General features: G+C 44.9%; 1 protein-coding gene across 1 annotated transcript; it reads left to right on the forward strand.

Moving 5' to 3' along the window:
• Positions 1–363: 363 nt before the first annotated feature.
• ATP6V0A4 (ATPase H+ transporting V0 subunit a4) lies at positions 364–27487 on the forward strand. The gene is made up of 21 exons (XM_039708305.1): positions 364–752; positions 2651–2862; positions 3360–3438; positions 4261–4355; positions 5382–5507; positions 5887–5981; positions 6758–6884; positions 7457–7539; positions 12422–12515; positions 13101–13313; positions 13584–13734; positions 14530–14669; positions 14960–15117; positions 15566–15659; positions 18087–18205; positions 19230–19446; positions 21062–21169; positions 23080–23205; positions 24157–24274; positions 25306–25477; positions 26531–27487. Exons 2-21 carry the CDS (start codon positions 2746–2748, stop codon positions 26622–26624), a joined length of 2526 nt encoding a protein of 841 aa, XP_039564239.1. The 5' UTR covers positions 364–752; positions 2651–2745; the 3' UTR covers positions 26625–27487.
• Positions 27488–27843: the final 356 nt, after the last annotated feature.

The following is a 27843-nucleotide window of genomic DNA, read 5'->3' on the forward strand; positions in this document are numbered from 1 at the left end:
ATTTTTTTTTTCCTGGGTGCTAGATTTAGCAGCCTAGCCTTTTTTTCATCAGGGTGAAACCCTGCCTCATCAGTGGGAGGTAAGCCACTGGTTTTAGGTGGGGCCAAATTTCTCTCTGGAGCCCTTGCTTTAGTGGCTGAAGAGGCAGAGAGTCTATAAAGCCCCTTCCCGCCCCAGCACTGGTTATGTCAAGGGTGGGAATCAGGTTCCCTGTCAGCGCTGTCCCTGGTTAAGAGAGCCCCTGCCCTCCCAGCCCTCTCCCTGCTCCAGGAAAATCATTAATCTCCCCTTGCTTCCCTGGCCTTTCCCAGACTGCCTTCAGCGAGGAAAAACCAGCGAGAAACAGCGCACAGGTTTTTCCACCCTGCCCCTCCATGGCAGCCGAGGTGCCGGCGCTCCGCTCCCGCCGTGCCCGGGGCGGTGACAGCCGGGCTGTCCCGTCTGTGTCAGCGCCAACACGCCTGGCACAGCCCTGGCACAGCCCTGGCACGGAGGTGGTGGCCGAGCCGGACAGCGTTCGGTCCCGTCCACCCGTTTTGGGACAGAAAGGGTTTCCCTCCTCTGGTCCAGACCGGTTCTGACCTTAAAAGCAGAGGTTTGCCGCGCCCTGGCTGGGACGGGACCTTTGTGCCGGGCTGCCCTCCCTCCCCTCGCAGAGCGCTACTGTCACTGTCACTGTCACTGTCACCTGCGGAGGGACAGCGGGCGAGCCGGGGGACACCCGGGGAGAGGCTGGCGGACAGCAGTGACAGGTAAAGCGGGCGACACTGCTGCGCCCCGCGGCGCTGCCAGCCCGGAGCGCTTCCCCGCGTTCCCATGGAAAAACAGCCAGGGAAACGTGGGGGGTTTCTCTCTGCTCTTCTGCCAGAGCAAAAAGTGGGGGCGAGGGAGAGTGGGGAAGGGGGAGGTGATTTTGGCAGAAGTATTGCTGGCCAGCTTTTGGTGCTTTTGGGCAAGCCTCCTGCATCTGTAGGAATAACTGAGGGCTGGAAGCCCTGCCTTCCTCGGAGTAGGTATTTCTCCCATTCCAAATCAACATGAAAGTGAGCTTTTGGTGTTTTCCCTGACAGATTACCAAGGAAGAGTAGAATCCTGGCTTTGGATGGTTTGCAGCAGCTTAATTAAGCTATTTCTAAATATTTTAATTTTGTTCTATTATTTCTAAGGATTTAGCACTTTTCAAATGGAAACTAACTGCAGGTTTAGATATACAAGCTGCTTTAGTTTATAGTTTCTTCACACTTTTCAGTCTAAAGGAATTAGGATTGGGCACTTTGGTGGTCTCTTAAACTTTTTTATTTACTTACCAGAGATATAATTTGCATGAGTGGCGAGTCTCTTGCAGCTTTTGTCTTTTTCTGCTGTGAAAAATAGTTTGCTGGGAAATGTTCAACCAAATTCAAAATGTATATACTCAATCCATTTAAGCTGGTGCATGACGTTTTCTTTTAACAAGCTATTAGTTATACTATATTTTCAGCATCCTAAATTTTTGAGTGAATGGCTACAGAGAGAAGGAAAGTTCCCAGGACATTTGGGCAAATACAGACCTGTGGCTATCATGCTCCTGTTAAATAAGCCTTTAATATCTTGAAATGCTTCTCTTATATTTAAGATTAATTTAAGATCTTTTTGTATATTATAAAGAGAATTCTTAGAATCCACAATTTATTTTAAAAATGCTGAAAGATAAGATTCATAGAGACAGAAGGGGTTAAAGACAATTGACTTGCTACCCTTGTCAACAAGTAGAAGTGAGGTTATGAAGGGATTTTGTTTTGCTGTTTATAAAACAGGCTTGGTATGAAATTAAATGCATGCATACTTGCATGTTTTTCTCTGGAAAAAGATAATCACTATGTTTGTTTTTTGCTGTTTATAAAACAGGCTTGGTACGAAATTAAATGCATGCAAGAAGTGTATCTACTTGCATGTTTTTCTCTGGAAAAAGATAATCACTATGTTTGTGCATGCTGATCAGTTAATTTTGTGTGAGAACAACTGAAGACAATTTCTATGTTCAGGTTATTTAAAGTAAGTAATAATAAGCATAGAGATGATAGGAAATTGTATGCAATGCATGTTATTTCATGTATCTCGTTTTGAAAACAGTCCTTTATGGGGAAAAGATTCTTTTGAAATCCTAAAGGTTGTTTTAATTTAAAGAAAATAGTTTGCTCTTCTCCCCACCCCCATATAACATGCTCCAGATGGGTTTGCAATGTTCACACTATCAATGACAGTGACAAAAAAAACAGTCAGGCCTCTTTCACTTGTCTAATTGCAAGGTGAAATCATTGGGGTTTGTTGCTTTGGGGGTTTTTTGTCTGTGTGTTTAAGCCAAAGAGAAATTAAGTTATTTCCAACCACAGCATCCAAAACCAAATTACAGAGCCTGAGTGCAGTGGTCTGAAGTTCAGCAGAGGACAGGGCAGGGTGTTTGCTCATCATTTGTCACAGGAGACTGGTGACTCTCCCCTTTCCCTGTGGCACACACACACCTTAGCATCTATCCCTGCTCTGGTGGGATGCAGCCTCATGTGGGTTCAAGGAGGCTCTTAGAAGAGGAAGAAACCCTTTTGGAGGGTGTGATGGGCAGCACTGCGTTATCTTCCAGCACTTTGACTCAGTGACCCCGATGTTCCTGCAGAGCTTGGCACCTTCCTGCACCTGCTTGGGCAAGGGAGACCGTGCTGCTACCACGAGGACTCCCAGGGCCTTCCAGGCCAGAGAAGAGTGGGCAGGATGGCCTCCATCTTCCGGAGTGAGGAGATGAGCCTGAGGCAGCTCTTCCTGCAGGTGGAGGCCGCCTACTGCTGCGTGGCTGAGCTCGGGGAGCTGGGGCTGGTCCAGTTCAGAGACGTGAGTAGTGCCTGGCTGGCATGATGAGCTGTTGGAGAGGTGCCCCAGAGTGTGCTTGTCCTTCTCTCAAAGCACTTGGGAAAGATGTACCTGTAGGAGGTGCATCTTTTTGGAAGGCCAAAAAGTCCATGGTGAGAGCAGGATTTCCCCAAGGCTGATCTGAAACCCAAACATCATGCCAAGACCCCACCCATCCCTGAGTCTCCACCCAGTGCTCTGCGAGCCCTCTGCACAACCTTAGAGCAACCCTTTGCATGATCAGGACACGGGAAGTGTCTCCATGAAGGCCCCTCTGTGACTCCTGCTGTCACAGCAAGGTTGTGGGGAAGGCCACCAGGTCCTGGGCCATGAGGAATCCCATGGTATTGCCCTGCCAGTAGGACCCTCTCAGACCCAGTGGTGTTTGCCAAAAGGCACTTGTTCTCTGCTAGTGTTAAAAAATGAGCACAGCACTGTGCTGCCTTCAGCCCCAGGCTTGTTTTCCCTCCTGTTTTTAGCTGAATGTGAATGTCAACAGCTTCCAGAGAAAGTTTGTGAATGAAGTGAGAAGGTGCGAATCCTTGGAGAGAATCCTGCGTAAGTAAACGCTTGTCAAATGCAATCGGCTTCCTGCCAACTGGTGGTGTGGGATTTATTTCTTTAAGTGCTCTCACACTGGGGAGCAGAATTAGTGGCAAAATGGTGATGTTTTCATCTGAGCCCTGGAAATGTTTTCCATGCGTCAGCTAATTACCACTTCACCCCATATGGGCAATAAATTGTTGCCCTTGTTTTGAAAATAGTTAGCTGAACTGAAAACTGCTAATTAGCTTTTATAAAATCACAAGATAAATCTGGGTCTGGGCAGGAGGCTGGTCCAGATAACCTGACTCATACACCAGTGCACCAGGTGTTGGCACACACTTCTTCTGGCCAAGGGTTTCAGCCTTGGGGTTAGTCCTTAAAACACAAGCAGCAGAGCTTGTGATTCCAACTGTCCTGTGGATGTGTGTCCTGGGAGCTCTGCACTCTTCCCACCACAACACTGGTGCCCACTGTACCCATGGTAGCAGCACCTGGCATTGTTGGCCAAGCAGTGGAACCTGAGCTTTCTGTGTGCCTTACTCACTGCCCCAAACAAAGGGGGCCATGGTGGCCCTTTGTGCCAGGGCTGGGGCTGCCCACGTAGGAATGGGGACCATGACTTCAGAAAAAACAGCACCTCCACTGAGGAAGAAGGCTGGGGGTGTTAATTCCGTGGTGGCTGTGTGTATGCACTGGGATGATGGCACTCATGTATCAATTAATCTTGTCACATCTCCACAGGATGCCTTGGTCCTGGCTGAGCAACAAGCTGGTGACCAGCATGATGCCCCAGGGTTGATCCTGTGTTGAGAGTTCTGTGCCCTTTCCTTGCAGGTTTTCTGGAAAATGAGATGGAAGATAATGTTGAAATAGTGAAAGGAGAAAAGTACCCAGAGACACCCCTGCCTCGGGAAATGATTGATATGGAGGTACAGAATCTGGGGTGTGCCCAGGAGAGGGAAGGGTTGTGCACCAGGTGGTCTCTGTAATGTGCTCAGTGGAACCCTCCCTGCAAGGAAGGGTCTGGTGCCTGAGGCTGGCACAACTCTCCCTGCCCAAGGAGGTGCTCCCCGCGTTGCTGCCTCAGCACTTAGGTTGAGGCTGGTCCTGCTGCATATTCCTGAAGGAGCCCAGTCTTTTTTCCATCCCCTGTGAAACGTCCCTCTGGTCCCCATATTAATGAAAAAGTATTACTTTCACAGAATGCCTCATCATCTTATAGGAGAGAATAAGAAGGGTTTGGTGTTTTACCAAGAGACTGGATGTTAGAACCCAGTTCACTGCATAAAAATCCCAGGACTGCCTATCCTGCTGGGAGTGTTTTTTATGATACTGGGGCTTGACACAAATACTTGGGCCTCACTTTTGGATATGCAAGGAATGCTTTATTCTAGCCCAGCTGGTAGCAGAGTTTACTGACAGGGTAATTTTAAAATGCTGCATATGAAGGTGACTAGAAAGGAAAAGCTTTCCAAGGGCTTCAGCTTCACAAGTAATTTGGTTTCCTGGTGTATTCCCGGCCCCAAGTCATCACCTAATTTTTGGCCTATAGCTAATGAACCTAAACTAATATAGGTTGCTTTGTAGTCAGTAAAATGACAGCCAGTCAGTCTGGGGTGTGAGATGTCTGTGAGGAACCACAGAGATACCCAGCCAGGCTGAGACACCTACACCACACACACACCCCCACCTGCCTGTGCTTGGGTCAGGGACATCAGAACTCCAATGCCAGAAGAGGACAACACATCCATCAGGGAATGTTTGCAATGGAGAAGTGATGCACTGGCATTGATGAATATCTTCCTAGAAAAAGTGTTTATCAAACTGTTTGTTGAATAATTCTTTATTATCCCTTTAAAAAAAATCACAATTGTTGTTTGAGATTTGGTATCAGCTTGGGAAAGAGCCACTGATCTGCTTCAGAGTTTTTCTGGATGTGTTTGGACCCTAAACAGACAGTGCTGGAGAAACTTGAAGCTGAGCTGCTGGAAGCCAACCAGAACCAGCAAACATTGAAGCAGAACTTCCTTGAGCTGACAGAGCTCAAACATCTGCTGAAGAAAACCCAGGATTTCTTCGAGGTGAGAGGCCTCTTTGCTCTTCCAACAGAGATGTGGAAAGTTCTTAAAAATACTCGCACTTTCATTTGGTGTATATTGCTTCTAGAGGTCTTTACCACAAACCATGATGAGGTTTGTAAAAACACCTCAGTCACTTTGGAGCCTGCATTGCTCTGTGAGTCAGTGGGGCTCAAAAAGCTCACAGATCTCTTTGAAAATAGCATTTATGCTTTTCCATTGCTAAGATATGGCTTACTTTTATTGGTTTTCCTTCGATCTTATCTCCATGGAAATTTCCATGGAAAGCTACCTTTGGGGGAAAAGTTTTAAGAAAAAAATGTGAAAAGAGTTTTCAAACTGGCAATGCTGAAGAGTGTTTTATAAAACTAATGTTTTCCAGGCGGAAACCAATCTGCCAGATGATTTCTTTAGTGAAGACACATCTGGACTGCTGGAGCTGAGAAGCACTCCTGCTGCTGCAGCTGCCAAGCTGGGGTGTGTATTGGTGATGGTCTCCAGCTTGGCCAGACTTCCCACCTGTGCTGCTTTGCTGTGACACTGGCACAGCTTCCTTCAGCTTCTTAGCAGAGGGTGCTCACCACCTCCTCTGCACAGCTGTTTCATGAAGATAAGAGAGTGACTGTCCTCAGAAACTGTCATCAAATCTATGGTCAGGTTATGGGTCAGTGGGACAAATGGACTTCTGCTTCCAGGCCACCAATTCCAGTGATCCCTTAGTAGGTATTGTCTGAAAATTGCTATCTTAAGGCACCTCACCCATGACTTCTGGACTCAGGCATCTGGTCCTCATGGATGGGTGTCTAACCACAGAAAAAGCCATGCTATTGCCCTGGGCTGCAGTCTGATGCTTTCTCAGAAAAGCAACACAGGAGAATAAAGACAAACCAACACTTCAAAATTTCTACCTTCTGCCTCTGCCATTCAGACACTCTCATTTTGGGGACTTTAGGCATGTCTCCATTCTTCCATTTCTAGCCAGAATTTTCTCTTCACCTTCACCTAGGTGATCTAGGAAAGTTTGTTGTTTTGTTGGGTTGGGTTTTTTTTTAAGAAAGAACCATAGAATAAAGTCAGTAGATTGAGATAAAAGCCAGGCTTGAGCAGGGAAGGTTTTCCTAGAAGTGCCTGCAGCAGCAGCAGAGCCCTGGCTAGCACAGAGTAGAAAACAAGGGCTTGTGAAATTATGTGTGCTGCAGGTTCTAAAAGGCAAGGAATGGGCTTGTAACTAATTTCTCTTTAACTCTGCTCAGATTCACAGCAGGGGTAATAAAGAGGGAAAGGATGATCCCCTTTGAGCGTTTACTGTGGCGAGCCTGCAGGGGAAACATTTACCTGAGGTACACAGAAATGGACACCCCCATGGAGGACCCTGTGACAGTAGGTACCAACCTGGCTGTGCTTTCCTCTGCCCTGTGGGGATGCTTACACAAAACTGGGAACCTGGACTGTGCTGCAGCACTGGCTGCCACTCTCAGTGTGTCTGAGGACAGCCTGTAGGGCAAAGGAGGGACAGGTTGAACATGGGAGAAGTTGGGAGATTTTCTCTCATTGCTTTCCCCTTTTGCTGCTGTTGAGGTGGTTTCCTTTTCCTGCCTGTCAAGATGCACACGAGGCCTCACAGGGCAGCTGTGTTACAGGGACCACCATGGAAGTGCACTGTAGCTGTCCCCACCTGGATTTAGCCATGGAGGGTCAATTCCCCTTGGTGTCTCTGGGGTGAACCCTGTGCCCCAGTGGAACTCTGTCCCCTCTGCTCCACATTGCTCCTCCCCCATAACCCAGAGCTACTGCCCATGTTGGTTTCCTGAAAGAGCTCTGGGGAAAACACTGCTGATGGGAAACTGGGGATGGGGGATAAAACAACTAGGAGAGGCTGCAAAAAAAAAGATACCAACTTTTCTGCACTGGACTCTGGATGTGTTAAATACTGCTTGAATTCTGTGTTGCAGAGAGAAGAGGTGAAGAAGAACGTGTTCATTATCTTCTATCAAGGAGAGCAACTTAAACAAAAAATCAAGAAGATTTGTGATGGGTAAGGCAGGCCTGTGGGCAAGCCACAATGACTCCCCTAGAGGGGTTACTGGCAGTCTGGGCTGGCTGAATTTGGAGCTAGATATCAGATCTCCAGCTGTCAGCTCTGCAACCAACCTCCCTTCCCTCCTCAGCTCCGCTGCTCCTAATCATGAAAGACATCCATCACCTTAGCACTTGGAACTCAAGATCCTACATTTTCCAAAGTGGCATACAGCTCTTGGGAGCTTTGGCTGCTAGGTTTTTCACTTGGGATATCTAAAAGGAGACTGTTTAAAAAATACTCAGCACTCTTCCCCTGAAAATCAGGGGCCCTAACTTGAGGACTGGACTTGGTAATACTCAACTTGCTCTCAAGCCTTCCTGCATTTCTTCATAGAAAGATGATGCTGTAGTTTATTCAACCATTTCCTAAGGCCTTTGAGCAATATCTGTGTAATCAGAGACAGAGCCCAGGAGAGAAATGAAAGCTTCATACAACCTGACTTGTTTCCACCCTGTTAAGCATCTTGAAAAGATAATTCAGGTTGAATATTTTGTTACTCTTTCATAACACTGATGACCAATGAGCTTTGTTGCAGTGTAAATCAGATTTGATGAGAGGATCTGTCTGCTGTCACCAAACCCATTTCAGGTGTAGCTCCTCAGCCAGGCAAGGCCAGCCAAGAGCCTGCAGGGAGAGGCTGAGCAATTGCTCTTCCCTGACATCTGCACTCAGGGTAGGTCTTTCCTTACATCCTGCCTTTAATCAGAATAAAAGCAGGTAGATCTTTCATCCAGCAGGCATGACTGACTTCAGTCCCAAGAACTGACAGAGCCCTGGGTCTGTTAGCAATTCCTGCATTGCAAATAGGGCTCTTCCATGAGCAGTGGAGGGCAATGCCCATCCAGAGGGCAATTCATCCCTCCTGAGGTGGGCATCTTTCTATGAAGCAGCCATGGACATGAGGGAAGACTCCCAGCTCTCAGCCACTGATTTCTGATCCTGAAGCTCAGACAAACAGGGAGTTCTGCCAAAGCCATTGCACAGGATCAGACTTGCTGCTGCCAGTGGTCTTCGAGTTTTCAGCAAGCCTCGTTCTCTTTCTGGATTACAATTTCCTGCATATAATAGAAAAATTTGAGTTGGAAGGAATTTTAAAGGTCATTTCATTTCAACTCCCCTGCCACAGGCAGGGACACCTTCCAGTAGACCAGGTTGCTCAAAGCCCCATCCAGCCTGGCCTTGAACACTGCCAAGGATGAGGCATCCCCAACTTCTCTGTGGCACCCTGCGCCAGTGCCTCACCACCCTCACAGTAAAGAGCTTCTTCCTAATATTCAGCCTAAACCTACTCTCAGTTTAAAGCCATTGTCTGTCTGTCCTGTCACTACATGCCCTTGTAAAAGGTCCCTCTCTAGCTTGCTTGTAGACCTCTTTAAGTACTGGAAGGCTGTGGTAAGGTCTCCCTGGACAAGGATGGGGCATCCCCAACTTCTCTGTGGCACCCTGTGCCAGTGCCTCATCATCCTCACAGTAAAGAGCTTCTTCCTAATATTCAGCCTAAACCTACTCTCAGTTTAAAGCCATTGTCTGTCTGTCCTGTCACTACATGCCCTTGTAAAAGGTCCCTCTCTAGCTTGCTTGTAGACCTCTTTAAGTACTGGAAGGCTGTGGTAAGGTCTCCCTGGAGTCTTTCCTTCTCCAGGCTGAACAACCCCAATTTTCTCAACCTTTCCTCATAGCAGAGGTGCTTCATTCCTCTGAGCATCTTCCTGGCCCTCCTTTGGACTTGTTTCATCAAGCCCACGTCCCTCTTATGTCTCATTTCTTTGCCTACTTTTTAAATGCTGCTCAGACCTCTTCTCCACTTCTGCATGGGCAGTTGCTGGTGGGGAATGCTTCCCTTTGGATTTTTCCCTTTGCCGATGGCCTTGCAAGAAGTCACCAGGTCATACATTTAGAACTGGCTGGGGTTGCCCACAGAATGCTGAAAGCTCTTCATTGTGGATGTCTTTTTTTTTTCTTTTCTTTTTTTTTCTCTGCAGCATTTAAAATTCCCTGCAGTCAAAAGCCAAAGACTTTTTCCTGGGATGGGAGTGAAAGAACAAGCACTGCAATGCCTGTCAACATATTCATTGTTGATTGGCATCAAAATCCCTCAAACCATAGGCACAATCTTCTGCAGCTAGGGGTCAGGCAGTGCTGGAAATGTGAGCAGATCCCTACAGGGAGGTTGGGGCGTGCAGAGTTTCTAGGAGCTAGTGTTGCAGATGTATGTGGTGGTAGGTTTGCAGGAAGGAACTTAGACTGGTTCCTCTCAGGCCCTTGTAACTGAAGGAAACTACACCTACCAAAGACAAATCCACAGAACACTCTTTGCAGCGCTAATGAAGTCATCTTTTTTGTTCCTTCTTCCTTTCAAATTTTTGGTTGCTAATATGCCTATCTATATGGATATTCTCCTATGATTTCTAAATGTATTAATTCTCTGGCCTTCCTTTTGTGCTCTGTGGACCATCAGCCATCCCTGCTACCCAAGCCAGGACATCTTAGTCTGGTCCACCTTTAAGGCAGGAATGACTATACCTAAAGCAGATGGCAGTGTCATTCCAGCCTCAGCAGGATATTTCTGCTTAGCACTAAGTCATCATTCATGACAAGCAAATATCCTGCAAAAATCATGGGACTGGTCTAAGCCAGCCTCCTGCAAGGCAGGCTAAGATTTGTTTGCAGAGCTGTGTGCCTCAGGTTACGCTTGTAGTCCCTGCTTGACTCTAATTGGTAACATTAGTCTGCCAATTTCATGAGCATTAAGTCCATGCACAAATTTATTAGTGAAAGGTGTAGAGGGAGCAGGAAGGAGGAAAATGTAAGAATTTTTCTTTTCCTCCTTTTCTTGCGGCTGCCTCAGTACTAATGTGAATACTAAGCTGAGTTTATCAATGTAAGGATTCCCTGCTGAATTCTCCTGGAGCTTTCAGAGATGTCTGTGCCATTAGGGCAAAGCTGATACTCAGTATGCAAAATGGCTGTTAAAAGATCAAAGCAGCACTGCTGCAATAACGTTATTGGGAATGGGGGAACTGTACAGCATGGAGAAATAAGCTTTCAAGTTTGATTAAAAATCCTTATTAAAGATGAACTAAGAGCTGTGAAGAATAAGAAGATGGAAATAATTAGGCAGGGTGAATAACCTTTGGAAATGAATACCAGGTGTTGAGTGAGGAGAAATTCAATTCTGGAAAGGGAAGTTTAGCTGAAGAGCACGTGCTGTCATTACATACAGCTCTGGGCTGATCTCTAGGAAACTGCAGCATGTTTTGTTCAATTTTCAACTGTACTCACTTGTATGTGTGCTGGAACTGATTTTGTAGAGCAGGTGGTGAAATATCCTGCTCTCAGACAAAGCCAGAGTATGATGCTTATCTGTACACAGAGCCTGTACATTTTTGTCTCTTAAGCAGGGATAGACCCCTATGACCCCGTTACATCTTTTAATTCATCTCACTTGCCGAAAGACAGCCCTTCAGCAACCCTTACTCAGCATATCCACGGCAGGATGGTGGAAATGTGTTGCCTTAGGTCAGGGGCAGGAAATCTCTGCTCTGCAAAGAGGAAGGATCTCTTCCTGCAGATTTGATGGGCAGTATCAAAGTGGCAGGGGGTGGCACATGCACTAGATATCCCTTAACAAGCCAAGCAGGGAAAAAAGGAGGAATGTCTGCTATTTTAGTTACTGTAGCACCTCAGCTCAGCTCAGACTTGCAGGCAGAGAGCAGCAGCAGTGCACCCTGTGACCTGTAAATTCCCAGGGGGAACTGCTTGTGCCTGCTCTTGTGCATGAAGAGTACTCTGAGACTTGCTTTGCAGGCAGGACAGGTAGCCGCACACTTCTCAGAGAGACATGCAACTCATTTCTAATTGTCTGTGCTGGGATCATAGAGTGTCCAACACTGCAGTGTGCTGCTCTGGTGGAAGCTCCTTTATACCAGAGTGACCTGCAGTTGTGCTAGAGAAGGTCGAGTTCCATGCTATAGCTGAAACAGTACCTGCATGGAGCTGAGACCTTCACTCACATTAGAATCCCACATTAGTCCTTCTTATACCACACTAAACAAACCCACTGAATCTTCCAAACAGAACGTTGGGGGTAAGCTAATAAAAGCTTTCATACTGGTTATCTAAGTTGATATAACAGACACTGCTCTCAGGTGTTTAAAACCCTTCACCCATCCTTTCCTTGCTCCCAAGGTGTCTAGCCAAACAGGTGGACCAGAAGCATACAGCCATTCTCCTATTTTATCCTGAGAATGCCATCCTTTTGCTTGTTTTCTTGCTTGCTTGTGTTTTTACAGGGTTATTTACTTTATGCAGCCTGCCCGCACAAAGGGCGTTTGCTTGCAGTGCAGCAGCAGCTCAGCTGATGCCTTCTCCCAGTGCCTGCAGGAGGGTAGTGCAGAGACAGGGATATGGTATTTTTCCAACCTCGGTGCAACAGGGACATCTGTTGGCTACTGTGTTAGCTGCCTTTGCCAGGATGGGTTTTTCTTGAGTCTCAATTCAAGCAGCTTGTGGACGGAAGGGAGGTGTCTACATGTTAGTGCTGACCTCTGTGTGACATCGGGTCCTTGTATCACCTAAGACAAAGAGGGTTTTTCAGCTAGAGCAGGCAAAGGGATCCTTATTTTCATCAAGGAATAAAGGCACCTATTTGCACCTTTCTGTGAGACCAGGTGCAACTTTGTGTTATGTGAGAAGAGTATACTGCTGGGTCAGGAATGGAGTCCACCTTCCCTACCTTTGAGCTGAGAAGAGTATAGAGGAAGAAAACTCAGTTGGATTTTATATAAAATTTAAATAAAATAACGGGTGTTTCTCAACTCTCTCTTACTGAGGCTAGATTTCGTGCCACAGTCTATCCTTGTCCAGAGTCTGCCACCGAGCGCCGAGAAATGCTTGACGGAGTCAACACAAGAATCGAGGATTTAAACACAGTAAGTGGCAGTGGCTTTACTGAGGACTGAACCCTACAAATGGGACCTGCCCAGTTATTTGTCCTGTCTAAAACCACGCTGCAGACCACACAGGTTGTCTGCCCAACACCATATCTCATTATCTCCATCGTTCACTTAGGCAGCAGCACTGTGGTGGCCACATGATGCATGGAGGTCCCAAGACCATGAACTGTAGTTCTACTCATGGGTGTGATATTCCCCAGGTTTGTGGCACAGAGCTGCCTGCAGGAGATGCCAGCTTGGGAGCACGTGGTGAGATGTGGCCAGTCTGTAAGCAGCTGGGTAGGGAGCCAAACCCACAGCTAAGTAACTCCCAGTGGTCTCCTTTACACTCACAGTGACTCAGGACCATGCAGGGAGAGTTCTTGGTGAGCAGCACTGTGCACCTGGTGTTGAGTGTTCCTGTGTTCCACACCTGCAGATGCTGCTCTCCGGGTTCCCCCACACATTCGTGCAAATAGTTCCTTTCCATCCACCTCTTCCAGCTGCCCTCTCCAATTAACTGAGTAGCTCATGCCCCCCGTGCTTCCCTGTCTTGAGTGTTGCCCTGTGTTGTGCTTACAGGTGATAACACAAACCGAGTCCCACCGCCAACGACTGCTGCATGAGGCAGCAGCCAACTTGTGGTCCTGGGGGATCAAGGTGAAGAAAATCAAGGCCATCTACCACATCCTGAATTGCTGTAACATCGACGTCACCCAGCAGTGTGTCATTGCAGAGATCTGGTTCCCTGTGGCTGATGCTGACCGGATAAAAAGAGCTCTCCATCAAGGAATGGTAAGAGAGCAAAAGTTTGGGTCCTTGAAGCTCTAACCTGCACTAAATTGCTTATATGTTGAGGATATGTTCAGACAGGTCTGTTACTGTAATGTGGGGGTCCCTTTTCTAAGTTGTGGTTGTCCCATTGTCGTTTGACCTTTCATCTTTTGACAGAGCTTAAGGTCAGCATTAAATGTTAGCAGGTTTGTGACAGACCCTTGAGCCAGAAGTGGTGTTATGAGGCAAATTCTATCCACTGTCTTTCTGTCCTTGTCACTGGGTTTGCAGGAACGCAGTGGCTCCACGATTTCCCCCATCCTCACTGTCATACACACCAAGATGGCACCACCCACCTTCAACAGGACCAACAAGTTCACAGCTGGATTTCAGAACATTGTGGATGCATATGGTGTGGGCAACTACAGGGAGATGAACCCAGGTGAGAAACACTCAGCTACATATATCTGGTTTGCAGGAGCCAAAATAAAGCCTTTGAGCTCTTTCACTATCCTAAAAACTGTTGCTGCTGACTGAGAAATCTGAACCATATTAGAACTGTTTGGTGTATAGGCATGGATTTTCTCTGGCAAAGAATTTGGCTGTTGGTCTTCAATGAATGGTTGTGATGGAAATAAGGAACTGTACAAGTACAGGATGGAGAACAAATGTTCTGAGGAAAAGAACTATACTCATAAGGGAAGTGTAAGCTGAGCTCACTGTGTTGAGGCAAAGAAGGCCAAAAGGACCTGATAAAAGTTTGAAACAATGATAGAGAATTTCAGACCACTAAGAATTAATAGAAACCTAGAAATGAGAGCCCATGTGAAAGGATGAGATTAACTCAGATTGTTGAGGCCGAGCAGGTTGAAAAACTTGATAGTAACCTTCAAATACATTTTTGAAGGTCACAAAATGCAAAAATAATAAACACCATGTGTAGACAACTGCATTCTGTTGCAAAACAGAATGCAGTTGTCTACACATGGTGTTTATTATGGTGAGGTAAGAAGCAAAGGATAAAACTGCAAGGAAGGTACAGGTCATACAATTGAACATTCTTTGTGATGGTAAAGCTAGTTCTGTGCTAGATCTGACTGCCTGGTGTGTAGGGGAGGAATTGAGGAGGCCTTTTAGGGCAGTACCTGTAAGGAATGGCCTGCTGGAGTAGACTGCTTCTTTGATGAGGCCTTTTTGTTTAGAGAGAGCTGAGCTTCTTGACCTCTCCCTCCTGCAGCTCCCTACACTATCATTACTTTCCCCTTCTTGTTTGCGGTGATGTTTGGGGACTGTGGCCACGGCGCTGTCATGCTGGGCTTCGCACTCTGGATGGTCATTAATGAGAAGAGCCTTCTGGCCCAGAAAAGCACTAATGAGGTGAGTGCCAGGGGTGCACCCTATCAGCATAGGGAAAGGCTCATCGGCCCCATTAAAGGGGACCTTTGAACCACCTCCAAGGGCTGTGTGGAGGTGGTTCAAAGATACCTGTGAGGCAGAGGTTTGTCAGTTCTACCCGTTCATACACAGAGGGCCTAAGAGACCCAAATTTTTCTATGAATAATTGTATATACACAGACTAGTGCAATCATGTCTACTGTTGGTTGAGGCCCACAGACTGATGGACCTGCAGGTACTTTGGTCACTAGCACTGCCTTCTCCCCCTGCAGATCTGGAACACCTTTTTCAGCGGGCGCTACCTGATCCTGCTCATGGGCATATTCTCCATGTACACTGGCTTCATCTACAATGACTGCTTCTCCAAATCATTCAACTTCTTTGGTTCTTCCTGGCATATCATCCCCATGTTTAAAAATAACACTTGGAAGTAAGTGCTAAATGTAGGAAGGAAGTAAAAACACTCCAAATGGAGCATGTAGGCTTGGAAAGAGAAACTGCCTGTGTGGGGAAGGGAAAGACTCCCTGCTGTGGATGCAGCCATGAATGAATCAGAGGTTTTGTCTGACACACACAGATGAACTCACTATTGAAATGGAAATGTACAGTCCCCGGGAACACGCCTGTTTGTTCAGGCACTGATGTGCATAAAAATTTGCAGGTGTCCAGGACTGATGCATAGAGAATTATCAGTGTGAGGGAGGCTGCCATTGTGTGGGGCCCATTTACATGCACACAAGTGCAGGATAACAGGTCACAGAAAGGCTGGAGTCAGCTACAGATATCCCGAGGTATTCCTCAGCACACCTCACATAAATATACTGTGGGCTTCGATGGAGAGATTAAGCTGCAAAGGTCATTTCCCTTTTCTCTTGTAGTAAGGATGTGCTTCTAGAAAATGCAGTGCTGCAGTTGAACCCAGCAGTCCCAGGAGTCTACTCTGGAAATCCATATCCATTTGGAATAGATCCGGTAATTAAATTAAATTGCTCTAAGATAATTTGTATTTCAGTCCTGTTTCTGCATATCAGGTGCATCAGTAGTTCCCTGCACTCTCTCCTGAAGCTTTGCTTTTCACTTTTTGCTCTTTGTTCCTTACACAGTTGTTATGGTTGAACCGCAGCCAGCAGCCAAGCCCCACACAGCCCCTCACTCACTTCCCCACCAGTGGGATCAGGGAGAGAATTGGAAGGGTGAAAGCTGGAAAACTCATGGGTGGAGATATAGACAGTTTAACAGGGAAAGCAAAAGCTGTGCACACAAGTAAAGAATTGTCATCTCTTCCCTGGGCAGGCAGGAGTTGAGCCATCTCCAGGAGAGCAGGACCCCATTGCATGTGATGTGACTTGGGAGGACAAACCCCATCACTCCAAACATCCCCCCTTCCTCCCTCTTCCCTCCACTTTATACACTGAGCACGATGTCATATGGTCTGGAATATTCCTTTGGTCATTTTGGGTCACCTGCTCTGCCTCTGGCTCCTCCCAATCTCCCATGCATTCCCAAGTTCCTCACCAGCCTCACGAAAAGCAGCAAAGACCTTGGCTCTGTGTAAACCCTGCTCAGCAATAACAAAAACATCTCCATACTATCTACCCTGTGTTTACAAATACCAGCCACTATGAAGAAAAATATCTCTTACCCAGGCAAAATCAGCCCATTCCACTCCTTATTCCATACTATTTACATCATGCTCAGGTACCACACTATTCAATACAACTTCATTAACCACAACTCACCCCCCCATTCATCAGTCCTTCTGATGCTTTCCTTTAGCAATTAGCAATTTATATATTGCTAACAGCTCTGCACAGGCAACAGCAAAATAGAAAGTAGAAAGGAAGTTCAATTTTGCTGGAGAGTGGTCTTGTGCTACAGTTTCTTTTCTACCATACATCTGCTGAACTCTGTTTCCTTACTTGAGTACTTGAGTGCCATTTCAAAGATAGCTCACCGGTATGAAGGCTAACTTCCAAATTTCATGCAATCTATTTGTTGCATGGAATGTGAAATAAATGGCAGTATTGTTTAACTTAGCCACATTTTCTTCTCTGTGTTCTATTTCCTTTTTTCTTTTGTTCTGTCTTTATCATGTATCGAAATGTACTTTTTAACATCAAACTTTCTTGTTTCAGTCTCCGTATTAGCCAAATAACTCCCATCCCTGCTGGTTGCACTCTCATTTCAATTGGTCACCCAAAGGAACTCTGTCCTCCCCTGGTTCTCAGAGACATTGACCTTGCAGTCAGTTTTTTATAAACTCAGCTCTAAAGCTCTGCCCAGGATGTGGGCAGTCTGGTTCACAAAATCACCTTGGAAGCAGCTGAGTTTTCTGCATGTTGCCCTGTTACATGCCTAATTTAGGTTGACCTAGCCTACCTCTTCCAACCTGGCTTTCCCCTGTTCAAGAGTGTAAAAGTCCTGGCTGAGTGGGAAGAATGGCTGAACAAGTGCTGGCAGGGAAGGAGTGAGCAGGAAGCATCAGCCCTTGCATGGCCCTCTCTGAGATTATCCGTGTCATCTGCCCTGAAGGATGGATGACTCTACATTTTGCAAATCCTGCTGAGATGACTGAAGTGTATCTTGGAAAAAAAACTCACCCCGATATGAAGAAGCTAAGCAGTCTCATTGGTATCTAGAGAAGAGGCAAAGCATGTCAAACAAATATGCAAAAGCTAATGTTTCACCCTCCAAATAATCCTGTCTTCCTTCTTTCTCTTCAGTTGCTATACTTAGTGTCTGAAAAGTCATGTATTACTTACTGTCTCTGAGGAGAGAAGACTTTGGGGTCTAGGAAGTTTGAGAAGAAAGGAGAAGCAACCCTGAAGCATAAAAAAGTCAGGACTGAGAAGGGATGTATGTCCTAACATAACAAAAAAGTTACTGCAGAGGCAGGTAATAAGCTGATCTCCATGGCTAAAGAATTGAAAACATTTTTTTTCTATTCAAACAAATAGTTTGAAAGTGCTCTGTCCTCAGTACTTCTCTGGTGAGGGTGGAACTAATTTTGGTTGCAGCAGGAGGGATTTTCTCTTGCCTTTCCACTTTTGCTAAAGATGATGACTCAGCCTAAGGACAGGAAATGACACAGAAAATATCTAGGTTCTGCTACCAGCCTTTGCAGTGGTTTCTGGAGGACTGAAGCAAAGTCATAGGATCATTTTAAATTCTTGTTATTTCCTTTGTTAAGGTTTAATACTTTATACATTTTAGATTAATACCTTGGCAGAGTGAAAAGTAATAAAAGGAACATCTAGATTTCTGTGCGTTGCTACCCTCTTACTAGAACTGGTCGGAGTAAATTGATGGTGCCAAAGCAACAACTTCCACAAACCTTTTATTGATCAAACACCTGAAAGTCTTGTTCTTCTCTCTCTCTCCCTGTTCCTTTACCCAAAGATCTGGAATGTTGCATCGAACAAGTTGACTTTCCTGAACTCCTACAAAATGAAGATGTCGGTTGTCATAGGGATTGTGCACATGATTTTTGGGGTGATACTCAGTCTCTTCAACCACATGTAAGTTCATTTCAGCAAGCCTGTTGCTGCAGCAGCACACAAGTCCTCATCACTAAACTGGTGTCCTTCATTAAGAGAAAGTCATATTTTGGAGAGATGATTTGAACTTTGACCTTTTCCTGGTGTGAGTAGAAATGTTCCATACACTGGCTCACCCACACAATGGTTGATATGCAAAGGAAGCCATAGCATTGCAGGCATTTTCTTCAATAAACTCTCTTTTAAACTTACTTTCTTCACACAATGGTTGATATGCAGTGGTTGATATGCAAAGGAAGCCATAACATTGCAGGCATTTTCTTCAATAAACTCTCTTTTAAACTTACTTTCTTATAGTCTCAGTTCTGCAGAAATATTGAAGCCCACTAAATTAAAAAGATGTAGCATCCTCCCGCTATTGACAACTTTTCTCCTGAAAGACAAGCTCTTTTGGCCTAAACCAAAACACACTGAAATCTTGCAGAGAATGTGCATTTTGCCTATCTTAGCAGCTCTTGTTCAGGATTTGTGGGTGCACTTGTCTATATCTCTGCCTTTATGTTTTGCAACAACAAATAAAAAATGGTGATAGAGTGTGGGGGCTGACACTGTTGTGTTGAGAGACTTTCCAAAGCTGCAATGTGTGTAGTGACCTTCAAGGACAGAAAGTGTTTGTGAGGACAGAGAGGACCCTGCAGGATTGATACTACACCTGGTTCTGACCTTTCTTGCATATAATACTCAACTTTGTGAATAAGACATTTTTTTAAAAATGTATTTTATTTTGGTGTAATAATCTTTTGAGTTGCTGAGATACTGGCAGGTCAAGTACAAAAACCTGAAGATAATCAGTATAACAGAGATTTTCTATTTAAACAATGGATTTCACTGATAAAGCCTGTAATTATGGACTTCTTTCTTGGCTAGTGATAGTTGTAAATTTGTTAGGTTATTTTCCAAAAACTAAGTACTACCAAACTCGGGTGCAAACTTGTATTAATATCTAGTGTTTTAACTCTAGTTTTTCTTTCCTGATTCTTTCCAGCTACTTCAGAAAATACATAAACATTATCCTTCAGTTCATTCCAGAGATGATTTTTATTATCTCTCTTTTTGGCTACCTGGTCTTCATGATTATTTTCAAATGGTGTCAATATGATGTCCATTCATCCCAGAGTGCACCAAGCATCCTCATCCACTTTATCAACATGTTTCTGTTCAACTATGGTGACACTTCAAATGCTCCATTGTATCTGCATCAGGTATGGATCAAGCAGCCTGAATCCACTGTAGTTTCGTATTTGCAGTGGGTGTTGTGGAGAGTGGATATAAAGATACAGGCTCAGAAGCTCAATCACAAGTGTCAGTCACAAAAGTAAAGTTTATTCTTCTGGTATTTGTGTTGGTCTTGTCAACAGGAAGGGGAAAGCAGCTATCAATCAGTGATGCAGAGGAAATCTCTTTCATTCTGACAATCTCTTGTCATTCTGACAAGAATAATGATGCAGTGGAAGATACTATGGGGGAAAAAAATCAAAGTGTGACTAAAGACACAAAGCTACCTATTGCAGGCATGCTGTCCTGCAGTCTGGTCACAATGCTAGAGACATCTTCCTTTCTTCCTATAAGATAAGTTCCTATTTCATCTTTGGAAAGCTTTAATACTTGACATTTTCACCTAAAAAAGTAGAAGTAGCTAGAGGATTTTCTGGCAGCTTTTTGTCAGAAATAACTCCTCTTGGGAGTTCACTAAAGAAAAAAAAAAAGCAAGCAAGAAAATATCTCCTAGGAGAAAACTTGTTTTAAAGTCATCTCCATTTATATTCTCAGAACATGGAATCTTTTTCTTTGATTGATTTTACATCAGCAGCATCAATGAATAATCTGCAAGCAAGTGCTGCATCCAGCCCCATGTGTGCAGCCACATCTACGGTTGCACACTGGGCACTTCAACATAAGCTCAATTTTAGGGGCAGCTGGTGAGTCAGAATTAGTATAGAGCCCTGATCATCTCCAAGAAACTGTGTTAAGGATTCAGGGCAGTTTGGGAAAACACTGTCTTCTCAGACTTTAAAAAGTCTTTAGATAACGTTGTGCTTTGTAACAACCCAAAGCTTTCCCAAGGTGGAAATTTTTTTGTTATACTCCTGTCCCCCTGTCCCACCAGGAACAGAATGTGCCATCTTCCTGGGTAGTCTGAATGAAAATATTGTATGAGCCCAATCATAAGGTGATCAGACATCTGAGCCAGCTTTTAAAAAATGCACAACTTGTGGTTTTCTTTGTTTGTTTTGATGTTGCTGTTTTCTGAAAGTACCAACAGTTTTGTTGGACAACAACAGGGATGCCATACTGCAATGTAAGAACACCTTATATTGTGGGGACAATCTGTTACCAAACCCAAGCTATGGGGATTCAATTCCTTCTGGAATTGCAGATGTGGAATAAATCCAGGGCAAGACTTGAATGACTTGGCTCTTACTGCAGCCTTTCTACACTGATCAAAGCAAGGCAGCCTGACTGACTCACACAGAGTTAGAACATTCACTTGGGACACTGAGTAGCCAGGTTCAAGTCAATAGCATGAGATTTTGGTAAATTAACCCTTTTCAGTATGAAAGCCTTTCATCTCCAGGTCTCCAACCATCTCTAGCTGAATGTGCTTTCTGGAGCCTTAAGCACTATACATTTATTTTCTTGTTCTCGCAAGCAGAGGATACACAGTCAAATACAACAAATACAACAGGGAGTTGAATTGTATTTGTTGTATTAAAAAAATTACCATTATATAGACTCAGGTTTCTAACCATAAACGTAGTTGGCTAAATGAAGTAAAGCAACTTTTTAACTTTATGCTCTTCTTGTTTTGTCATTTAGAGAGAAGTGCAGAGTTTCTTAGTTATATTTGCTCTGATTGCTGTTCCCTGGATGCTCCTAATTAAACCTTTCATCCTCCGAGCCAACCACCAGAAAGCACTGCACATGGTAAGGGATGTGGATCAGCTGGGGGGGATTCAGTACTGCAAAGACAAAGCTGGGGAGAGAGACCCCAAAAACTCTTTGGAGTGATGTAATTCTACATTTCTCTGACCTCAGGCTTTCTCTGACAGTTTCAAAGTGTGCTTTACACACATATGCCCAGGACATACGTATGGACATGTCTAAACCATCTAAACTAGAATCAGAGAATGGCTAAATTTGAAAGGGATCACTGGAGGTCATCTGGTCCAAACTCCCTGCTGAAACAGGGTTCCCTAGGGCTCTTTACTTACATTTGTGTCCAGACAGCTTTTAAATATCTCCAGTGAAGGAAACATCTCCCTGGAAGCAGGAGCTTTGCTGGCAAGGACAATACCCTATTTGTTAAGCTGACACCAAACTCTTTCACTTGTTGTATCCAAAGCCAAGGAAGATTCAGAAAGATTGAAGTGCTGGTAAAGGAAAGACACTGAAAAGACCTCAGTCTGGTCAGTCCACAATGTCCACTAACCATCAGTTTGCTCTCTGTAGAAATGGGGCATCTGTAAAAGTCCTGGCTGTGGAGAGAGCAACAGTGCTTGAAGGAGAGGTTTGATTTAAAAGCTGTTGCCTGCTTTCTGGTAGTTCTTTCTTCCTTAAGTGATTACCTTCACATTAACAGTGCCCTCCTTCCCACGGGCTCTGTGGTTTGCCCACAGCTTCTCAACACACAGCTGCGGCAGCTGCAGTTTCCCAGCTGATCATTAATTCTCCCCATTACTGCACTAACAGGACTTTACTTGTCAGTCAAGATTTACTTCTCTTTATAGTCAGAGTTAGTGGCTGGAGTACCATTTATAGGGCACAGATGTTTCCATTTGAAGAAAGAGATGCTGGTTTTGCTGCTTGACCTTTTCCAACCCAGTCACTTCTGACCTATAATTGAAAGCCAGGTCCCTGGGAGACCTTTTCAGCCCTGCCTCTGCACTGTAATTTCTTATTTTGTCATTCTTCTGGGATTTGGATGAAGGCTTGACATGGCTGACTCCATCTCCTGCTTTTATGCCAGGAACATCTGACAGGTTTTACCCACCTCCTATTGTGCCCCCATATTTCTATTCCTAATTTTCATATGTTAGCTGTCTGATCACATCCTACATTCCCCTAGATTTATATGTTTGCAGCAAAGTCTGTTTTCTATGCTGACATTCAGGTAAAGCAAAGATAAAGCAGGTGTGACAATCATTACTGCTGCACTAGGAAACAATATGTTGTCAGGAGACCTTTCCCATGAAACCTGCTGGAGGCTATAAAAGGTGACAAGGCAGAACCTGACAGAAGCCATGAGGTCTCTACTTGGTTATGCTGTATAATAGGACTATTAGATCAGATTGTTCAGGCCTCTAGAAAAGTCCTGTAAATAATAATTGTAGAGAAGTTGACACAAGGTTTTTGCCAATTTAAAGTGAATCAAGTGCTTTTGATGTTATTTCTGTCTGTATCCAAGAACTGTGTGACCTTCATTAAGTCATATGATCCTCTCAGGCTTCGTTACTCTTTCACTTGACACTAATTCCTTTGATTTGTACCCATCTAATTGGGATCATCAGCTTTAAAAGTACCTTAGTTTTCTCATTTGCTAAAAGTGACGGGTCTTCTCATGGTGGGATCAAAGAGAGCATTGTGACACTAGAAACTAGATACAATATAGTTGGAATCACTGGAAAATGCTCTAGGATGGAAAACATTTAGGCGTTATTAGCCATTTGGTGGGAATATTCAATTTCTATTGTCCTTGATGACTGTTGTTGAAACTGTCTTTGTGTTCATGATATAATCCTTCATGTGCTACCCATCATGAGGTTATTGAGGCAGCTCTGTGCCATGGACTTCTTCATTTTGGTATCAACCAAACATACTGCATTTGTTTCTGAAAGATCCGTTCTCAAGCCATCTCAGGAAACTCAGGAGGTGAAAATGAGGGAGATGTCCCAGAGACCAATCACTCCAAGAAAGCTTCCCAGGGAGACCACAGCGGTGGCCATGAGGGTGACGATGAAGAGGTAAGAAAATTTGGACAGAAAATTGTAGTAGTAGCAGAAGACACAAAGTCAAGCAGAAGATTTTTGCAGAGTTGCCAGCCCTTCTTTCTAACAGGATATCAACACATACTGTTGTAACAGTTTATGTTTTCAAGTAGAAAAGGATTTGAACTTTCATTAAATTAATTCCTCTGAATTTTTCCTTTGGTCTTGCCTGGTGGTGGCATGCATTCTTACAAACTTCAAGCTTTTACAAACCTCAAGGTTTTGTTTCCTCAGGGGTGGTTGTTCACTTCAACATTGCACCCAGAGCAGGTCAACTCTTTCCCAAGAGTCAGTGAGCTTTCCTTCCTTAAATTGCAAAGAAGCATTTAAAATTGGCAGCCAGAATTTTGACTAGGGAGATAATCCTTCCTTTGGCAGATATTGTCGAGAGCTTCTACAGTAGGAAGCAACACAGGAAAAAGTGACAAAAATATTTGTAGCAGTTGGGAGTATCAACAATATTGAGTGTGGATATGGCTTGATGTTCCCAGTCACAGGGAATCTTCACAGATTTGCTTATTCATCATTATGAGATAGAGTTATTCAGTGTTATCTCCCAAAATGTGTATGCCCATAGGCAAAAAGCCCCTATTTTACATAAGAATTTCTCTCTCTATAAGAAATCACAGAGATTGGCAGCAACTGGATTGACATTTAAGGATTTGAAATCGTAAGAGTGGAATGTGAGCTGTTCCCCAGACATTTCATTTTCACTGGAATTGTATTTCTCCAGCGAGAATGTATGGGAAGATCATACAGAACTGACACTTTTCAGAGCAGTCTCTTTTCCTGGGAAATGCCTTTGTGTTGCTCAGGACATAGCAAAGAAAAGAGTAAGAAGAACCTTTGGTGGAGTGTTGCTCTGCTAACCAGAAAGTCCTGAAGTGAGAACTGATAAAAATTTTTTGGTTTTATATATTTTTTCAGTTCAATTTTGGAGACGTATTTGTCCACCAAGCTATCCACACCATTGAATACTGCCTTGGCTGCATCTCCAACACAGCCTCCTACCTGCGACTCTGGGCGCTGAGCTTGGCCCATGCACGTGAGTGATTGTCCTCCTTTAGTCTCCTCACCATGCTGGTCATGGCTTCTGCTGGTGTTTGACTATTCCTGCAAATTTCTTCATGAAATCCAAGTTTCTCCTTGTGGACGTTTATGTGTCAGGATGTTTTGCTTCTGGTTAGATCACTCCAAGTGTTTCATGGCAAGCATCTCAGTTTTCAGAGGTGATCCCTGGCAGCTCTGACTGCATTCTCTGGCTGGGGCCCATTTCCTGCACTGCTCTTTAGCCACCCCTCTGGAACTGTCCTCATGGTGTGTGGCATGGTGGGAGGTGCAGTCCACTTGTGTAGTCCAGTCCATGGAGGTGAAGCAGTATGGGAGCCATAGCTGCTTTTCCCAAGAAGCACTTGCTGTAGCCTTAGGGTATGCAGATGAATGCCAAAATTACTTGAAACAGTCATTTTGATTCTGTTCAGCAAACAAGAAAGAAAAGGTCTGGCTCAAGAGCTTCTGGAATTTGTCATTTTCACTGGGATTTTTCCCAGAAACATTCAGTGGAACATTACATTCCATGAGAAATGTACAGCATTTCAATGTCTTTTGTCTTGATTTGTGATAAAAACAGATGCTCAAATACTAGAAATTGCCTCAGGCTAGAACTTAGATTTTCAATGTTTCTAATTTTTCTAAAATGCCTTTTATTAATATTGCTGTAATGCCTCTGGCTAGGAGTTGCACCTGCCCTAAAGAATTGTGCACACAAAAAAAGGAAAACAGAAAGGGGTAGGGGGCAAGGAGGGGGGCTGTGGTGTGCTGTGCCATGGATTGATAGGGGTAAGCTGTACTTCTTGGCACAGAAATGAGCTTAGTAAGAGTGGAGTGGAAGCTGATACACATTAGCTTTACACAGAGAACAGATACCCAAACAAAATACAGCAACTAAAAGCTTAGCTAAGGACGTACATATTCTACAAACTGGGAAAAATGGGTGAGCTGGCAGACTGCATGCTGCATCTGTCCGTAGCTGCTGCTCAGCACTGTTTTCCTTTTATTTCCTTTTATTTCCTGCAGAGCTGTCAGAGGTCCTTTGGACCATGGTGATGCACAATGGGCTCAGCAGCAGCGGCTGGGCAGGCCTCATTGCCATCTTCATCATCTTCGCGGCATTTGCGGTGCTGACCGTGGCCATCCTGCTGGTCATGGAGGGGCTCTCGGCCTTCCTGCACGCCTTGCGTCTGCACTGGTATGAGCAGTGGTCCTCTGGAGCTTTTCCCAGATCAGTCTTTGGGAGGGAACAGGCTGTGGGAACAGCTGGGCACAGTGTTAGACACGCTGTGCCAGTGCTTTGGACCATTAGTTGCCTTTGGCAAATGAATTCAGGGACTCTTCCAAAGGGAGCTCAGAGATCCCTGCTCTGACCTGTTTCCCGGAGCAACCTGCTTGTCCTCCTGCACCTGTGGTGGTTGTCAGCATGTGAGGCAAATGGCAACCTGCAGTTCTGTCCTGGTAAACACGCAGAGCCACTGAGGCCTCTTTGAGCTGCACGACAAGGCCCGAAGGCAGCACAGCCACACCACTGGCTGTGCATCCCACCCAGGGATCTAACATGACTGCTGCCAAGGGCAACAGGAGTTCAGCTGGGAGTGCAAAACCTGGTAAAAACCTGGGTCCATGCTTGTGTCATCAGCCCAAGTTGAGCTTCAGGCTGCTTAGGCTTTGTGGCAAACCAGCTCAAGTTAGCCCATGCTGGCCTTAACTGATCATCAGTGCAGGCAAGGACAGTGGTGCGGACTGACTGTCAGCACGTGAACAAGACCAAGGTGACCAAACACCCTTCACCACCACTGTAACTCAGCACCCTACCTGAGCGCCAAGCTGTGGCCTTTTTCACCAAGTAATGTCCTAACACAAATCATAAACACTGCCAAAGCATGGTGCAGGTGCTTGTCACAGTGCAGGGAAGAGGAGGTGTCTGTCTCCCTCCAGTGTAATTAGCAGGTGGTTATCTCAGCTCTCAGAGCTTCTAGAAGCAGGTTACCAGGCAAGGTTTTGCTCACTGGCCTCATGGTAAGAATTTCCAGTTTGGCTCCATAGAAAGTCAGAGCTGATGTGTGCCATGTTGCTCCCTGGGCTGCCTGTGTCTCACTGCTGGTCCCATTAAGGCCTAACATTCACAGCTTACAGTCTGTCACATCTTGTGGCCTCCCTTTTCCCATGGGTGCTGTATTTCAGCCTCTCGGCTGGCTGTAGGTCCTGCCTACGGGCAACACTGATGCCTCCCTCTGCTCCTCCCTAGGGTGGAATTTCAGAACAAGTTCTACGTGGGAGCTGGGTACAAATTTTCTCCGTTCTCCTTCAATCACATCATCAATGGCACTGCAGAAGAGTAAAACCAGTGCATCACTGCTTCCCTCCTCAGACCAGCCTCTGTTTTCTCGTGGTGGCTCACCCACAGAGTAGGATACATGGGATGAAAGACAATAGGCATGGCCCTTAAAGAAGAGCTGTAGATTAATATGTCCTAGCTACAATATACTCCAATATACTCCTGTATCAGCTAAGAGATCACCTGTATCAGCTGGTCTGGCTGGACCCTTGGCTGAGATTTGTCTGCAAGTACCTGATCCTCAGCATTTGATAGGGTCAGCTGCCTACTGCTTGGTTGAAAAGAGGAGATGCAGCTTTGGAATTAAATTGGTATTAACAATCGACTCACATGCGTTCTGCTCCATTTGCTGCCTTGTCGTTGTGGTATATTTCTTTCCAAGGAAAATATGTTTTGTGTGTGGTTGATCATATGATGTAATTAAGTCCCTATAGGATTTCAGCCCTTCATTTAGCACACAATGCAAATGATCTCAAAGACAGATCGTATTGCAGACTTGTAATTTTCTACATGCTTTACTAGAATAACCCCCTTTTTATCTGATTTGCTCCAGGGCTTGACAGCACTGGATTATAGAAGTGTACACACATCATCACTTAACAAAAGTGTTAGTTTTGAGCTATGTAAACAAAAGTCTCCACATTGGCAGCCATTTTATTTATCTCGATTGACTTGTTTGTCACTGAAGTCTCAACATGTGCTGTATTTTTCAAGATGGGTTGTTAAAGCAGATTGTGCAGAAATGCTAATATCTAATGAACAGAAAGAAAAGTGGAATCAAAACAGTTGGCGTGAATTTGAAGTACTGATGTACTGCGATATTCTGAAATATTCATGAATTACTAATCCTTCAAACTGAATAATGTTAATCAAAACAGGCTATGTTTTTTTTAACCCTGAACTATGTAAAGAAAACGGAGTACACCAAGGGATTTGGAGTGGACAGTGCTCCCTTCCACGGGGCGTGGCCGAAAAAGCCCTTATTTTCAAAACTCACTGCCTTGATATCCAGCTCCATCAAAAAACCCACATGGGAGTGTTCCCAGCAGGCCACACAATGTTATAGTCATCACAGGTTAGGTTTCTGTAGTACTCAGGCTTGAGAGTCACCTCCAGCCTCAGTGACAGGGGAGAAAATAAGGCCCCAAGCCAAGCAATAGTCCAAATTTTTCCCTTGGGGCCTCAAGAAGCCATACTAACCTTTTCAACAGCTTGGGCTCGAA

Source organism: Passer montanus, unplaced genomic scaffold, assembly GCF_014805655.1.
Source record: "Passer montanus isolate IOZ18808 unplaced genomic scaffold, ASM1480565v1 scaffold20, whole genome shotgun sequence".
NCBI classification, from domain to species: Eukaryota; Metazoa; Chordata; class Aves; order Passeriformes; family Passeridae; genus Passer; species Passer montanus.

Bases quoted from the DNA above. Each gene is read 5' to 3' on its own strand.
- ATP6V0A4 (XM_039708305.1), top strand. From the start codon at position 2,746: ATGGCCTCCATCTTCCGGAGTGAGGAGATGAGCCTGAGGCAGCTCTTC. The intron at 15,118-15,565 runs GTAAGTGCTAAA...TTTCTCTTGTAG, and splicing joins TTTAAAAATAACACTTGGAA to TAAGGATGTGCTTCTAGAAA. The intron at 25,478-26,530 runs GTATGAGCAGTG...GCTCCTCCCTAG, and splicing joins CACGCCTTGCGTCTGCACTG to GGTGGAATTTCAGAACAAGT.